This window comes from Coregonus clupeaformis, unplaced genomic scaffold (assembly GCF_020615455.1).
Source record: "Coregonus clupeaformis isolate EN_2021a unplaced genomic scaffold, ASM2061545v1 scaf0018, whole genome shotgun sequence".
NCBI classification, from domain to species: Eukaryota; Metazoa; Chordata; class Actinopteri; order Salmoniformes; family Salmonidae; genus Coregonus; species Coregonus clupeaformis.
Genome location: NW_025533473.1, coordinates 1,141,304 through 1,158,476, shown reverse-complemented (window position 1 = coordinate 1,158,476; position 17,173 = coordinate 1,141,304). Strand labels below are relative to the sequence as shown.

Sequence of the window (17,173 nt, the reverse complement as noted above, 5' to 3'; positions counted from 1 at the left end):
CAATGCAGGAGTGGCTTAAGGATAAGTCTCTGAATGTCCTTGAGTGGTCCAGCCAGAGCCCGGACTTGAATCTGATTTAACATCTCTGGAGAGACCTGAAAATAACTGTGCAGCAACGCTCCCCATCCAACCTGACAGAGCTTGAGAGGATCTGCAGAGAAGAATGGGAGAAACTCCCCAAATACAGGTGTGCCAAGTTTGCAACGTCATACCAAAGAAAACTCAAGGCTGTAATCGCTGCCAAAAGGTGCTTCAACAAAGTACTGAGTAAAGGGTCTGAATACCTATGTAAATGTGATATTTCATTTTTTATTTTTTTTATATAAATTCTAAAATCCTGTTTTTGCTTTGACATTATGGGTTATTGTTTGCAGATTCATGAGAGAAAAAAAAACATTTAATCAATTTTAGAATAAGGCTTTAACCTAACAAAATGTGGAAAAAGTCAAGGGGTCTGAATACTTTCCAAAGGCACTGTATAGCATGCAGACCTGGGTTCAAAATACTTGAAAATTCCTTTCAAATTTGAGTGTTTGCTTGAGTCTGCGTGGAGTGCCAGACGGGCCTGGGTTACAGGGTTGGGACATTTCTATTGGTGTATTAAACCAGATGGCAGGCAAGCTATTTTTACTCCTGCTACGTTAGGCTAGGAAAGCTCAAACAGGCACAGATAAAGTATTTGAAATTATGTTTCAAATATATATATATACAGTGGGGAGAACAAGTATTTGATACACTGCCGATTTTGCAGGTTTTCCTACTTACAAAGCATGTAGAGGTCTGTAATTTTTATCATAGGTACACTTCAACTGTGAGAGATGGAATCTAAACAAAAATCCAGAAAATCACATTGTATGATTTTTAAGTAATTCATTTGCATTTTATTGCATGACATAAGTATTTGATCACCTACCAACCAGTAAGAATTCCGGCTCTCACAGACCTGTTAGTTTTTCTTTAAGAAGCCCTCCTGTTCTCCACTCATTATCTGTATTAACTGCACCTGTTTGAACTCGTTACCTGTATAAAAGGACACCTGTCCACACACTCAATCAAACAGACTCCAACCTCTCCACAATGGCCAAGACCAGAGAGCTGTGTAAGGACATCAGGGATAAAATTGTAGACCTGCACAAGGCTGGGATGGGCTACAGGACAATAGGCAAGCAGCTTGGTGAGAAGGCAACAACTGTTGGCGCAATTATTAGAAAATGGAAGAAGTTCAAGATGACGGTCAATCACCCTCGGTCTGGGGCTCCATGCAAGATCTCACCTCGGACAGGACGACTGCACCGTATTGAGGGGAGGATGGATGGGGCCATGTATCGCGAGATCTTGGCCAACAACCTCCTTCCCTCAGTAAGAGCATTGAAGATGGGTCGTGGCCGGGTCTTCCAGCATGACAACGACCCAAAACACAAAGCCAGGGCAACTAAGGAGTGGCTCCGTAAGAAGCATCTCAAGGTCCTGGAGTGGCCTAGCCAGTCTCCAGACCTGAACCCAATAGAAAATCTTTGGAGGGAGCTGAAAGTCTGTATTGCCCAGCGACAGCCCCGAAACCTGAAGGATCTGGAGAAGGTCTGTATGGAGGAGTGGGCCAAAATCCCTGCTGCAGTGTGTGCAAACCTGGTCAAGACCTACAGGAAACGTATGATCTCTGTAATTGCAAACAAAGGTTTCTGTACCAAATATTAAGTTCTGCTTTTCTGATGTATCAAATACTGATGTCATGCAATAAAATGCAAATTAATTACTTAAAAATCATACAAATGTGATTTTCAGGATTTTTATTTTAGATTCCATCTCACAGTTGAAGTGTACCTATGATAAAAATTACAGACCTCTACATGCTTTGTAAGTAGGAAAACCTGCAAAATCGGCAGTGTACCAAATACTTGTTCTCCCCACTGTATGTATTGTGATGCCACGAGAGGCTACCGCTTCCAGCGGGGTTGCCCAAGTAGTGCAAGGAGTCCAGGTTCAACCAAAACAAGGATTTTTATTAAAGGTCTTCGGCAACTAACGAAATTATAACACAATTCTCTTCTTCCCAGAGCCCACACGTATTTCCACAGGTGCATATATCCAAAGGTGAGTATTTCCCAAAGGTAAGTATCTCCAAATCCTTATATTCCTCATGGAAGTGGACGTGCAGCACTCTTGTCCTCCAGCGAGCCCAGCTTGGAGACTGTGTTACTTCACAACCCACACACTCATTCTCAGTGTCTCTTCCCTTCAAAAACCTCCAGCTCATCAGCTCCTGATCTGTTTCAGCTGCGTGGGAAGATTGGCCATAGAGGGGTGGAGTTCCCGACCATACCAGCAGATGGAGCCATAGCTGTCTGGGTTTGCAGCCACCTCAGGGGGATGTAACGTCCCTCCAGGACACAGCCTCTCGTGACATCACAGTATATATATATATATATGTAAATCAAATAAAAGTCTGATACCATGGCTTCAATTGAGATGTTATGTTTAATTGATAGTTTAAACAAGTACATTATAAAGCAAAGTGTGGAAATATACAACATAATAAAGCTAACTCATTCCCCCACATGACCTATAACATATTATCAACTGGTTACACTGTGTGAAGAAATAGCTAGCTACCTACTCACTATTCAGACAATGTAGGCCTATAGTTGAAAATGAATTGATGGGAACAAAGTATGAACCTGGCTTAAATGTTTTGTACAGTTGAAATCAGTCATTGTCAAAGTGTTTACCCTTAGCGCTGTCTGTTGAGTGTCTGGTATGCTTATTTTAAAGTCTTAAACTACTCTCCTGTGTCTGTTTGCATTTGTAAATCTTCTAATGGACCTGAATATATTGTTGAAATGCTGGGACCTCCAAAGGACAAACCACCATTCACAGCTTGAACAGCAGCACAGATGACAACCCTATAAAAATTCTCAATGTATTCAATCCTGGTCCTGGAGACCAACAGGGTGTGCAGGCTTTTATTCCAGCCTAGTAACACTCCTCTATCAACTAATCAAGGGCATGATATGTAGAATCAGGTATAGTCCTGGGCTATAACAAAAGCCTGCATAACCTGGAGGTAAGATAGGCCTTCTTTAAACCAGACACACATTACCTTTAAAAAAATAAATATGCCATTCAGCAGACGCTTTTATCCAAAGCGACTTACAGTCATGTGTGCATACATTTTTACATATGGGTGGTCCCGGGGATCGAACCCACTACCCTGGCGTTACAAGCACCATGCTCTACCAATTGAGCTACAGAGGACCACTAACCTTTTGATTTAGTAGCATCTCATTTTGTGGTTCAAAGCTGTTCACAATTTCATGTTAATATAACAAATTACTTCTCTTCAGACGGGCGATATGAGCGGGAAGGCTACCTAACACCGAAACACTAACAGTGATAAGCTGCAACATAGCAATCGAGTCTGGAGGCTTGTGAGAAGAGATGGACTACGTTTCCTGTACAGGAAACAGTGGTGGTTCTTAATTCCCCAACCCTAACTCAACCAAACTACAACTCTTCAGTGATTCATTCTGGTACAGAGTCTCTACACAAATCAACACTAATATACACTAAACATTTAGTACATGACCATTTTGTTTTATAGCGAGTCTAGGCAAAGCCCTGATCCTGCCATGGTGTTAGGGATTTGTGTCTAACCCAAAAGGCACTGCTGTGTTGGTTTGGCTGCGAGGACGATGACTTAATCACACTGATCGATGGCCTGAAACCATTTCTAATATAACCAAGAAATATGGTGTAGGCCTAAGCACTGAATTTTTTTTGAAGAGAACTCAGAAGCTTGAAGAGAACTCAGAAGTTTAAACTGCTACATACTGTAAAATAATTCTGAATCTTATTTGAACTAGGATATAGGCTAGTAAACACATACCTGTTTATTAAGCTAACTATCAGGGCATACATGAGGCATGGACACATACACAATAAGTAATTGGGAAAGAGATGAAACACTATACTGACAATGGAATGAAAATTATACTATAAACAACTGAATAAATGCATGGCTTTTCAGATAGCATATGTGTATTTGATTGATGTGGGGTCAGATCTTCTCCCATAGGGCTGCAGTCTGACTATATTCATTTCTGTGTGAACTTAGGCAAAATGGGCAGGAAACTACATGTAAGAACTGACTCTAGTCATCTGTGCAGTAAGTAGCCTGAGGAATTACGAAATAAATCATGATAGTTTGCCATTTAATTATCTATAGCATTTACGGACGGTTGGTAGTACGATCTTCTATAGTGGATGGTAAGCGCAACAGGTGGAACTGCCCCCAGGTGGAAGTTAAGGCATCACATCTTGGAGGAGGCAGCGATGGCAGAGGCACCTCCACGGGTGTACACTCTCACAGTGTCCTGGTAGAGAGGAGGAGGGAAGGAGACAAAGGGAGAGAATGAGAAAATAGATTTGTGGATATAAACCAGAAAAAAACACAATCTTGTTTACGAGAGGTCCTGAGAGAAACAGTTACAACACAAATACATACTAAATGGAAAGGAATAAGACAAAAGGTCAACAAAAAGTTCTACCTGCATTAAAAAGAACAAGAAAAAAAAAGACTTTAGTTCATGTGTGCAACTATTGATTTTCATGAAGGATCTGCAATATACCTAAAACTGCTCATGTAAATGATTTGACTATACTTGGATCTTTTTTTTCCCCCAAATATTTCCATCCAATTATTCCCACGCATCTGCAACGAGCCGTCTCAGATATGCGAGTGCTTTTCCTATTTGGACTATACTTTGATTGAAATAGGCAAAGACCCTTTTAAATTGACATAAGCTTTAGTGTCCATTGACAATAATGAATGGACTTACCTTCGTGGGTTCAGCGTTGTTGAGTAGGGCCTGAACCCCGTTTCCATAGTCTGCATGCACAGCCATCAGGTTCTGAATCTGGAATAACAGGGCGTAAGAGCAGAGAGAGAGGGTCAGAACAGTGTTGATAGCGATGCCAGTAAAATAGATACATTATACAACATTGCATTGCAAAGATAACCTTCGTTGTAGTGAGGAAGATGATGCCTGATGATCACTCTGTGCAATAATATTGTTTAACATGAGTTTTTAATGACTACCTCATCTCTGTACCCCACACATAAAACTATCTGTATGGTCCCTCAGTCGAGCAGTGAATTTCAACCAAAGACCAGGGAGGTTTTTCAATGCCTCGCAAAGAAGGGCACCTATTGGCAGATGGGTAAAAAAAAAGCAGACATTGAATATCCCTTTGAGCATGGTGAAGTTATTAATTACACTTTGGATGGTGTATCAATCCACCCAGTCACTACAAAGATACAGGCGTCCTTCCTAACTCAGTTGACAGAGAAGAAGGAAACCGCTCAGGGATTTCACCATGAGGCCAATGTCGACTTTAAAACCGTTACAGAGTTTAATGGCTGTGATAGCAGAAAACCAAGTATGGATCAACAACATTGTAGTTACTCCACAATACTAATCTTATTGACAGAGGGAAACGGAAGCCTGTAAGAAATTAAATATTCCAACACATGCATCCTGTTTGCAACAAGGCACTAAAGTAATACTGCAAAAAAAGCAATTAACCTTTTGTCCTGAATACAAAGTGTTATGTTTGAGGCAAATCCAATAAAACACATTACTGAGTACCACTCTCCATATTTTCAAGCATAGTGGTGGCTGCAACATGTTATGGGTATGCTTGTAATCGTTAAGGACTGGGGAGTTTCAGGATTAAAAAGAAACGGAATGAAACTAAGCACAGGCAAACTCCTAGAGGAAAACCTGGTTCAGTCTGCTTTCCACCAGACACTGGGAGATGAATTCAGCTTTCAGCAGGACAATAACCTAAAACAAGGCCAAATCTACACAGGAGTTGCTTACAGTACCAAGAAGACAGTGAATGTTCCTGAGTGGCCGAGTTACAGTTTTGACTTAAATCTGCTTGAAAATCTATGGCAAGACCTGAAAATGGTTGTCTAGCCATGCATGACCAACAACCAATTTGGCAGATCTTGAAGAACTTTGCAAAGAATACATGGGCAAATGTTGCACAATCCAGGTGTGGAAAGCTCTTATTAGAGATTTACACAGAAAGACTCACAGCTGTAATCGCTGCCAAAGGTGATTATAACATGTATTGACTCAGGGGGTTCAATACATATGTAAATCAAGATATATTGGGGTTTTATTTTTCATATATATTTGTTTTATACAAATGTTTGAATTTTTCTTCCACTTTGACAGAGTATTTTGTGTAGATCGTTGACAAAAAAGGACAAATCAATTTTAATCCCACTTTGTAACAACAAAATTTGAAAAAAGTCAAGGGGTGTGAATACTTTCCGATAACAGTGTGGTGGAGGAGAGTTTGATTTGAATAGTAATGATGATGATTGTGATAAGAAACATGAAGATATATAAATATAACATGATTGCTGATCCCAATGATGATGAAAATGGTGACTTAGACAATCATAATGATGACGGTTATGATGATGAGGAGGAGAAGAAGAACTCACCCAGCGTTTCTGGATGAAGACTTGGGCTCCCTTCAGGGCACCAGCCATGTTCTGACAGAGCCTCTGGCGCTCCTCCTCGTTCAGCACCTCAGTGAAGAAGGTACGCACCTGCAATACACACACACACACACACACAGGTCAAGCAACTGGTCACACACACAAACCAAGACATGAATAAGCATTAATAAACTATCAATAAATAATATTTCATTATTTGTAATCATTTATAAACATTTGTAAGCATGATAAGCATTATAGATAGTAGGGATTTTTTATTTATAATTACTCACAAAGCCTTTATAAACATTTGAACACAGAAAAAAAGTAGCATTGCTTAAAAAGGAGATTTAGAGTTCTATATAGAGCGTATCATCATTGTGCCTGGCAGTGCACACAGATCTCTATGTGTAGGAATTCACCCTCACGTCACAGCAGCGCAACCCTCTTTACTGGACAGGGGCCTATCAACCTCTTGCGACCAGGAACCCTGATTGAACCCAGTGGCCAGTAGGAGCCCCTTTTCAAGTGCCAGGCTTGACCAGCAGGGCCAGGATATGGCCCCAATCTACACATCCTGGAAGAGCCAGAGCTGGAATGCTCTTTGCTCCAGTATATGACGGGGTAATAAAGTCCAGATCGACTAACTTTTAAGTGGCAAGCCTTTTTCTAAGAAAGAAGGCCTACGCATTCAACAATGGATCAAGATGTAATCTAAAACACATTTCCTGACAGCACATCAAACATGAGCCTCGTAAAAGGTTGGGGTTAGTGAAAAGTATGTTGTATGTTCCTTTTATAAATTGTCCTTCTCCCTTGAAGCCGAGCAAACTATTGCGGATCACGGGCTTGCATCTGGTTGATCTAGGGCTGTCCCCGACCCCCAAAAAATATTGGTTGACCGAATGTCGTCTGTTCTTTCGACCAATCGAGTGCTGTGTTTTAATAAAATGAACTATATGCATTGAGCTTGTCTGATACTTTAAGCGTACATTTTGATGCCTCAAGAGGGCGCCAGAGATCTAGATAACCAGAAGAAGAAAAACCTTAACCTGATCCAACTTCAAAGTAGCAAAGCTGTCATCAAGGCAAAGGGTGGCTACTTTGAAGAATCTCAAATATAAACTATATTTTGATTTGTTTAACACTTTTTTGGTTACTACATGATTCCATGTGTTATTTCATAGTTTTGATGTCTTCACTATTATTCTACAATGTAGATAATAGTACAAATAAATAAAAACCCTGGAATGAGTAGGTGTGTCCAAACCTTTGACTGGTACTGTACATACACTACCGTTCAAAAGTTTGGGGTCACTTAGAAATGTCCTTGTTTTCGAAAGAAAATCTTTTTTTTGTCCATTAAAATAACATCAAATTGATCAGAAACACAGCGCAGACATTGTTAATGTTGTAAATGGCTATTGTAGCTGGAAACTGCAGATTTTTTATGGAATATGTACATAGGCCCATTATCAGTAACCGTCAGTCCTGTGTTCCAATGGCACATTGTGTTTGCTAATCCAAGTTTATCACTTTAAAAGGCTAATTGATAATTAGAAAACACTTTTGCAATTATGTTAGCACAGCTGAAAACTGTTGTGCTGATTAAGGAAGCAATAAAACTGGCCTTCTTTAGACTAGTTGAGTATCTGGAGCATCAGCAATTGTGGGTTTGATTACAGGCTCAAAATGGCCAGAAACAAATAACTTTCTTCTGAAACTCGTCAGTCTATTATTGTTCTGCGAAATTATGGCTATTCCATGCGAGAAATTGCCAAGAAACTGAAGATCTCGTACAACGCTGTGTACTACTCCCTTCACAGAACAGCGCAAACTGGCTCTAATCAGAATAGAAAGAGGAGTGTGAGGCCCCGGTGCACAACTGAGCAAGAGGACAAATACATTAGAGTGTCTAGTTTGAGAAAGACGCCTCACAGGTCCTCAACTGGCAGCTTCATTAAATAGTACCCGCAAAACACCAGTCTCAACGTCAACAGTGAAGAGGCGACTCCGGGATGCTGACCTTCTAGGCAGAGTTGCAAAGAAAAAGCCATATCTCAGACTGGCCAATAAAAAGGAAAAGATTAAGATGGGCAGTCTGAGATATGGCTTTTTTTCTTCTTCTGTTTACCTTGATCTCTGGATCCCTCGAGTAATTTGTGTCTTATTTCATCAAACTGAGTTTAAAGCATCAGACAAGCTCAATGCATATAGTTGACTTTATTCAAACACATAGGTTGTGTCTATATGGAAAAATACAGGTTTTAAAATTTTGACCAATCGATTGGTCGAAAGAACAGACTACTATTTTTTTTGGTCGGGGACAGCCCTAAATGTAACTGTAAGCTAGTTGTTGATAGCAACCGGCTGACTCATGCAGTCCTGTAACATTAGCAGGCTAGTAGGGCTATTAGTCACGAGTGCAAATTATTTGGTTTAATTTGGAGTTTACATTATAGGGAATAGCCGGGCTTGCAAGTCCTCCATATTATGTTACACGGCACACTTTTTTCCCCCGGCATGATTTGGGCATTCTGATCAGTTTAATGTAATAATTTCAGAAATAGAAAAGTGAGGTGTAACTTTGCATTGGGACATTTGATGCATATACTAATGCAAATCCATGTTACATGTGGTTATGTTTATGCTACCTACCCTTTAAGTATAGTCTTGAATGTGTAAACATTGTTCTATCCAAATTGAGAATATAATTCTCTAGTAGTTTGCTGATAACCAAATTACTTCATTAATCATTCTCCTGTATCGATTTGATACCATTATTATCATTACTGCTGTAACCATTGATCAATTGATAGATTTGTACTCTTTTTATTATTCAACTTCTGTATTTTACCTGTTGTTATGGGTTTCTCTAATACAAAACAAGCTCTTGAAAATAGTATGAATTCATGAATCTGATATTAGGCTCATCAGATATACCTTTAGATAAATAAAATATTACTATTATTCTAATTTCTGTCTTATAATGTTATTGTTAAGATAAGTCAGGTCTTCTTAAAATACCATGTTTGTCCAATAACAGACTGGGCCCCTAATTAATTTGTCCTTAGAGATGAATTAATAATGTTAAGTAATAACTTGACCAATATTCCCTACAAACAAGTAACTGCCAAAATAAAGGACACACCCAACATAAAAAGTGTCTTAATAGGGCCTTGGGCCCCCACGATCCATCAGTAAAGCTTCAATGTGCCTTGGCATAGATTCTCTATTGGAGAGATGCGACACCTTTCTTCCACAAGAAATTCCATAATTTGGTGTTCTGTTGATGGAAAACGGTGTCTCAGGCACCGTTCCAGAATCTTCCATAAGTGTTAAATTGGGTTGAGATCTGGTGACTGAGACGGCCATGGCATATTGTTTACATTGTTTTCATGTTCATCAAACCATTCAGTGACCACTCTTGCCCTGTGAATGGGGGCATTGCCATCCTGGAAGAAACCACTCCCATCAGGATAGAAATGATTCACCATAGGTTGAAGGTGATCACTCAGTATGGCTGTGTGTTTACTGCCGTTTACCTTGCCCTCTAAGGGGTTGAGTGGACCTAAACCATTCCAGAAAAATGCACTCCACCCCATAACAGAGCCCCCAGAACTGTCATGTACTCAAGTGTTTCCTTTATTTTGTCAGTTACCTGTATGTGCACACTGCGCTCTACATAGATACATTACCTGTGTGACATTATCGTCGTCAGCGCTGTTGTAGCGGCCCACGTCTTGGGACACCTTAAACCTGGTCTCCACGTTCTGCCGCTGGGTCTCTGGAGCACTGAAGCTGTTGGGGAAGTAGTTGGGAGCGCCAGCCTGGTTGTCGAACATGCACATGGGCCCGTCTCGCTGGTAGTTGGACACACGGGTTTTGAAGGGGCAGTTGACGGGCAGCTGCAGGTAGTTGGTTCCCAGCCGGTGGCGGTGTGTGTCTGGGTAGGAGAACAGACGCCCCTGCAGCATCTTGTCGGGGCTGGGCTCGATACCAGGGGGCATGTTGCTGGGGTCAAAGGCCAGCTGCTCGATCTCAGCAAAGTAGTTGGCAGGGTTTCTGTTGAGCACCAACCTCCCCACGGGAATGAGGGGGTACTCCTTGTGAGACCACACCTAAGGAAAAAGAGAAGTGTTGCTACCTCTCAGGCCAACCAAGGTGCACGGATGTGCAAGAGATTTCTAGCCATTCTTTGAGGACAAATATTTGTTTAAATAGAAAATGTAAGCATGCATGACCCCCTATACTGTACTATTTTCACCTAATAATTATCCTGATTAAATTGGAGCTATTGAGTCAGTTGCCAATTATACTACCATTCACAAATGCTATGATACCATAACAGATCTCAGACCACTTTCATATCTTTCAGTGGTTATGTGGAGTAAGTCCCCTCTCTGGTAGAAAAGTCAGAGTAGTGCAAATGTCTAGATACTCAGAATATTTTTGGGACATCTTGTTTAAATGGCTAACAAAGTAGAATACTAAGACATTTCTGGTATTTCTGTCACATTCTTTAAAAACCAATGTAAAGTATTGATAAAATGTTATAAGGGGTTAGCGTCCCCACATAATTGTGGTCCTCTGTAGCTCAGCTGGTAGCGCTGCTAATACATAAATTAATAGAAGATTATGAGCATTAGAATTGTCTCTCTATGGTACCTTGGTCAGGTCAAAGGGGTTCCACTGGAACTTCTCAGCCTGGTCAAAAGTCATGACCTGGATGTAGAATGACCAGGAGGGGAAATTGCCGTTGGCGATGGAGGTGTAAAGGTCTCGGATGGCGTAGTCCGGGTCGGTGGAGGCCAGGCGCTCGGCGTCCTCAGGTTTCATGTTCTTGATACCCTGGTTGGTCTGAGAGGAGGGCAGAGGAAGGATGCTATGGGTTACTATGGACCCATCCTTCTTTACCCACCATTACTCTCTTCATCCTTCAGTTAATTAAGTATAGTCGACTCCTATATCCATGTAAGTGTAGCACATTTCACTAGTCCTGTACTATCCTGTTCACAACATCATTTTTAGTTTGTGCTCTGACCTTGTGGTGGAACTTGCAGTAGACTGGCTGACCCTCGGCATTGACCAGCTTGAAGGTGTGGGATCCGTAGCCGTTCATGTGGCGGAAGCCATCAGGCAGACCACGGTCACTGAACAGGAACGACACCTTCACAGAGATTAAGACAAAATGATGAACAAAGGCACATATTCAGTCATAAGCAATTGAACTTTTATAAGATATAAAAACATATGTATGTAGAAGAATGATACAATCATCTATTTAAACTAATGCAGCAACCACCATTTCTAGATATAGTGGCATAGCTTTGAATTTGTTAATGACATGTTCTTACGAGAATTTGGCTTAGTGTGGGGTGAAATCAGAAAATACATTTTTACATTTTTAGTCATTTAGCAGACGCTCTTATCCAGAGCGACTTACATGAGCAATTAGGGTTAAGTGCCTTGCTTAAGGGCACAGACAGATTTTTCACCTAGTCGGCTCGGGGATTAGAACAGCGACCTTTCGGTTACTGGCACAACGCTCTTACCCACTAAGCTACCTGCCGCATTTTCTGATTTTAACTTTTGTGCGTGCACGTGTAAAGGTTTGGTGGCGGGTAGAGAGGAGCAGATACAGCACCTGATGCATACACTCAGGCCGCAGGCTCCAGAAGTCCCACACCATGTCTGGGTCCTTCAGGTGAGTCTGGGGGTTGCGCTTCTGAGAGTGGACGAAGGATGGGAACTGCACAAACAAAGTGAAATCAGAGAGATGTGTAATGGTATTTAATATCATACGGGGAGATGAACTAATGTATTAACCTGGTTGCCAGTCTGTTTAGCTAACATTCCACTCCTTGTCTTCCATGTCATGAGACAAAGACTGAATCTTGACAAGGCACACCCAGGCGCAATCTTGACTCAAACGTGTCTGAACTCACCAGCATGGCATCCCTGATAAAGAATATGGGGGTGTTGTTGCCAGTAAGGTCCCAGTTGCCCTCGTCAGTGTAGAACTTGACTGCAAAGCCACGTGGGTCTCGCACTGTGTCTGCTGAGCCAGATTCCCCAGCTACATGAGTTCGAGACAAAATAGGATGATAAGCAACTCACAGTTTAAACACAAGACATTAGGAAAAAAATAATAATATGACATTGTGTATTTTCTGGTATTTATTCAATGATGTATTGATGATGTACAGTGGGGTCCGAAATTAGAGACACCCTTGATAAAGATGTGCGAAAATGGCTGTATACATTAATTAAAATACTGAGCTATATTGTATGATCCCCAAAAATTGGGAAATTGTATTATTTTATACAAATACGAGGATAACGGCACTGAGCCTTTTTCTAAAATGTTTTACAAGTTGGAGAACACATTGGGAAGGATCTTAGACCATTCCTCCATACAGAATCCTTACAGATCCTTGATATCCTTCGTCTGCGTTTATAGACTGCCCTCTTCAATTCAAACCACAGGTTTTCAATGGGTTTCTATTCCGGACTTAGATGGCCATTGCAAAATGTTGATTTTGTGGCCAATTAACCTTTTCTTTGTAGATTTTGATGTGTGCTTGAGGTTATTGTCTTGCTGGAAGATCCACTTTCGGCCAAGTTTCAGCCTCCTGGCAGAGGCAACCAGGTTTTTGGCAAAAACATCCTTGTACTGGGTAAAGTTCATGATATCGTTGACCTTAACAAGAGCCCCAGGACCAGTGGAAGCAAAATAGCCCCATAACATCAAAGGTCCATTTTATTTATTAATATAATATATATTTGAATGTTATATAGACCAAATGTCACAAAAACAAATTTAGACATTAATAAATGCATTTCTATAGCTTCCAAATATATATTTTTTTTACAATGGTGGGGAAACGCCAAGATGGAGATGCATTGGCTTCAGAGACAGTGCCCCTGTCAGTCATCTAGTGTATATATTACATTTTATATTTACAGGAGTAATTAGTGCCTTGCTCAAGAGCACGTCGGGAGATTTTTTTCACCTAGTCGGCTCGGTATTCGAACCAGCAACCTTTTGGTTACTGGCCCAATGCTCTTAACTGCTAGGCTACCTGACTCTGTCCAGGATTCTTCTGGTATCGGCAAACATTGCTTTTGCAGACAAGCATGCTCTTAGTCATTTCCTCTACAGTAGCAGTAGTAGAATTGGGAGCTAGCAATTCTCATAGTGTTTCTTTATGCATGTCCTTAGGGAAACAAAAGCAACTGTGTAAATGTGTTTGTAGCAGTTTTATAGAAAAGCCATAGTGAGAAGCCTCAAAATACTATTTTACCAAGTATGTTCTGAGAAAATAGGCAAAATAAATAAATTATGTAATGTAGGCTAATGTCTTACCCACGGTGGAGAAGCGAATGGCGATAGGTGTGGTCTTGCCCACATGCTCAAACACCTTGGCCTTGCAGTAGCGAGAGATGTCATGTGTCACCTCAAAGTACCCAAAAGCACCTGTGGATGAAGAGGCAGAACATTGTCAGTTACTGTGTATACATCTAGCTAGTTGGCTAGTTAGTGAGTAAACACCTAATTATAAAGTCATACACATAGTGCACTTTACACTTCTGTAGAGTGGGCCAACAACACACACCGTCACATGATCAAGCATGGTCCTATAATATTCTGCCCCGAGTAGACTAGAGAGCAGTTTACAGTTGGTAGTTTACAGAAGTAGGCCAACACTTTCTAGTATGTTTACTTCAAATGTGATAGGCCTGTCTGGGGAAGTGTTTCCCCTATACCATTACTTTGTGAGGGTCCACTCTGAAGAATAAATCTAGTGGCGTCTAACTGACTGTCCAGCTCTGTCATTTCAGCCTGTCTTCAAACAGTTTCTGACAAATACAGTGAGCTCCAAAAGTATTGGGACTGATAATTGTGTTGTTTTGGCTCTGTACTCCAGCATGTTGGATTTGAAATGATGCAGACTGTCAGCTTTAATTTGAGAGTATTTTCATCCATATCGGGTGAACCATTTAGCAATGACAGCACTCTTTGTACATAGTCCCCCCCATTTTAGGGGACCAAAAGTATTGGGACAAATTCACTTATACATGTATTAAAATAGTCAAAAATTAAGTATTTAGTCCCATATTCCTAGCACGCAATGATTACATCAAGCTTGTGACTCCACAAACTTGTTGGATGCATTTGCTGTTTGTTTCAGATTATTTTGTGCCCAATAGAAATTAATGGTAAATAATGTATTGTGTCATTTTGGAGTCACTTTTATTTTAAATAAGAATAGAATATGTTTCTAAACACTTCTATATTAATGTGGATGCTACCATGATTACCCGATAATTGTGAATAATGATGAGTGAGAAAGTTACAGAGGCATAAATATCATCCCCCCCAAAATGCTAACCTCCCCTGTTACTGTAATGGTGAGAGGTTAGCATGTCTTGGGGGTATGATATTCTCTGTAACTTTCTCACCCATCATTATTCACAATTCAGTCAGGATTATGTAGACGTGTTTAGAAACATATTCTATTCTTATTTACAATAAAAGTGTCTCCAAAATGGCACAATACATTATTTACCATTTATTTCTATTGGGCACAAGATTATATGAAACACAACCAAAACAAATAGAAAATGCATCCCAACACCTTTGTAGTCACTAGGTTGATGTAATCACTGCGTGCTAAGAATATGTGACCAAATACTAAACTTTTGACTACTTTAATACATATATTAAAGTAGTCAAATAAACATATACAATACGTATAAGTGAATTTGTCCCAATACTTTTGGTCCCCTAAAATGGGGCAACCATTTACAAAAAGTGCTGTCATTTCTAAACGGTTCACCCGGTATGGACAGAAATACCCTCAAATTAAAGCTGACAGTCTGCACTTTAACCTCATAGTCATTGCATCATTTCAAATCCAAAGTGTGGGAGTACAAAACAAAATGTCACTGTCCCAATACTTTTGGAGCTCACTGTTTATTATTATTTTTTAAATTTTAGTCATTTAGCAGACGCTCTTTTCCAGAGCGACTTACAGTTAGTGAGTGCATACATTTTCATACTGGCCCCCCGTGGGAAACGAACCCACAACCCTGGCGTTGCAAGCGCCATGCTCTACCAACTGAGCTACAGGGTACAGTGTCTGTCTGTTAAATTAATTGGTAGTGCTGGACACCCACCGCCTCCCTTGGCGTGCACCACCCTCTCTGGGATGCGCTCGCGGTCGAAGTGGGCCATCTCGTCTATGAACGGGGTGTCCTGCACTAGGAGGGGCCCCCGGGGACCCGCTGTTATTATATTCAGCTTGTCCCCTATTGGGTGACCAGCACCAGTGGTCAGATTCTCTGGCCTCTGAAGGGGAAGCAATGACAGACATCATACATAAGACATTTCACTACACACTTTTTATTTACACAGTCATTAGTCATACTTTGTGCACCTGACACTTAATCGCCTGGGCACAAGACTCAATGGTTCCATTAGGTATGTGTGACATAGGTACAATTCTGACATTATACATGTCTAGCCTTTTGTACTTTGAATGATCATAAATCAGCTTCATTATGCAATTGCTCCAATTCAATATGTGCATTACATAATAGTCTAAAAGCCACTTAAATAGTTGACATTTATCGTTTCGCCTTGTTTACTTGCAATCTTGCTTAATGTTGACCCATTAAGCCTACCCTTCCTGCGCACCAATGATTAGATAACCATGAGTTGACATGGCTAAAGTCCAGGCTAAACTATAGCAAGACAATGACCTCGCTACATTTCCTATCCCAACAAATCAAGGTCCATATCATCCAGTTATTGCAAAGAGTCACGGATTATTCTATTCTCATCTTGTAATGTTTTCACGTTAAACCAGCAAAATAAACACAAGCAATCAACTTCTTCTTGGCATTTAATTGGGTAGCTATCTGACGTTAGTTAGTTAATCAAAACAAATAGCTACTCTGCAGTTCTGTTAATTCAATACATTACATTGTCACAAGAGTATGGTAGTAAACCCTAGTTAACCTTGTAATTATTTTGGAATTCTATTCTACAAATGTCAAGAAAGCTCGAGCTGCAAGGGTTTCCACTAGTTAAGAAGAAAATGGTAGAAATGGCCGGGGTTTATGACTTTGTGATTGTGGGTATAGCAGCTAGTGACGACCAACTGCATGTGCAAGCTAGCTAGCTAATAAGCAGTAATAGACTAACGTTAGCTGTAGGTAGCAGCCAGCTAACAATTCCTGCACGATCAAAAACGGACACAATTCAAATACAAATGTGCATTATTTGGTTGTGGAATTGAACAGTACCATGGTTCAGTAATGTGTAGCTAATTAGCTACCTAACATTAGCATTATAGCTAAGTAGTCCGGGAGGCAGAATGCGACCCTTGCATGATCTCTCACCCATTTCTAAACAGATTTGCACACCACAAACACAAACTAAGCATAGAAAAGGACAAACCTGAGATCTTCGGCCCTCTTTCCATAGCTTCATTTGATCGGTTGCTTTCCCTCTATCCTCGTCCATCTTGAAGGCAGACCTTTACACCACAACTGAGTGGAAAAACTTATATTTCTGAGTGCTATTTAACTACTGTACTATTAGGGTGGTACAGCTTTCTCCCCGACTCCTATTGGCTGCTGGATCACCAT

At 40.6% G+C, this 17,173-nt stretch overlaps 1 protein-coding gene across 2 annotated transcripts; it reads right to left on the bottom strand.

Annotated features, from left to right (window-relative positions):
- Positions 1-2,456: 2,456 nt before the first annotated feature.
- LOC123483069 (catalase-like) lies at positions 2,457-17,162 on the bottom strand. 2 transcript variants are annotated; one of them, XM_045212511.1, is made up of 11 exons: positions 16,983-17,162; positions 15,698-15,869; positions 13,884-13,994; positions 12,463-12,593; positions 12,162-12,266; positions 11,559-11,684; positions 11,183-11,374; positions 10,213-10,635; positions 6,518-6,625; positions 4,836-4,913; positions 2,457-4,370 (listed from the first exon to the last, which is right to left on the bottom strand). In XM_045212511.1, the coding sequence occupies exons 1-11, from the start codon at positions 17,046-17,048 to the stop codon at positions 4,308-4,310; spliced, it is 1,575 nt and encodes a 524-aa protein (XP_045068446.1). In that variant the 5' UTR covers positions 17,049-17,162; the 3' UTR covers positions 2,457-4,307. The 2 variants fall into 2 exon arrangements, with proteins under 2 accessions (XP_045068446.1, XP_045068447.1); XM_045212512.1 differs by lacking the exon at positions 15,698-15,869 and having other exon boundaries at positions 16,983-17,151.
- Positions 17,163-17,173: the final 11 nt, after the last annotated feature.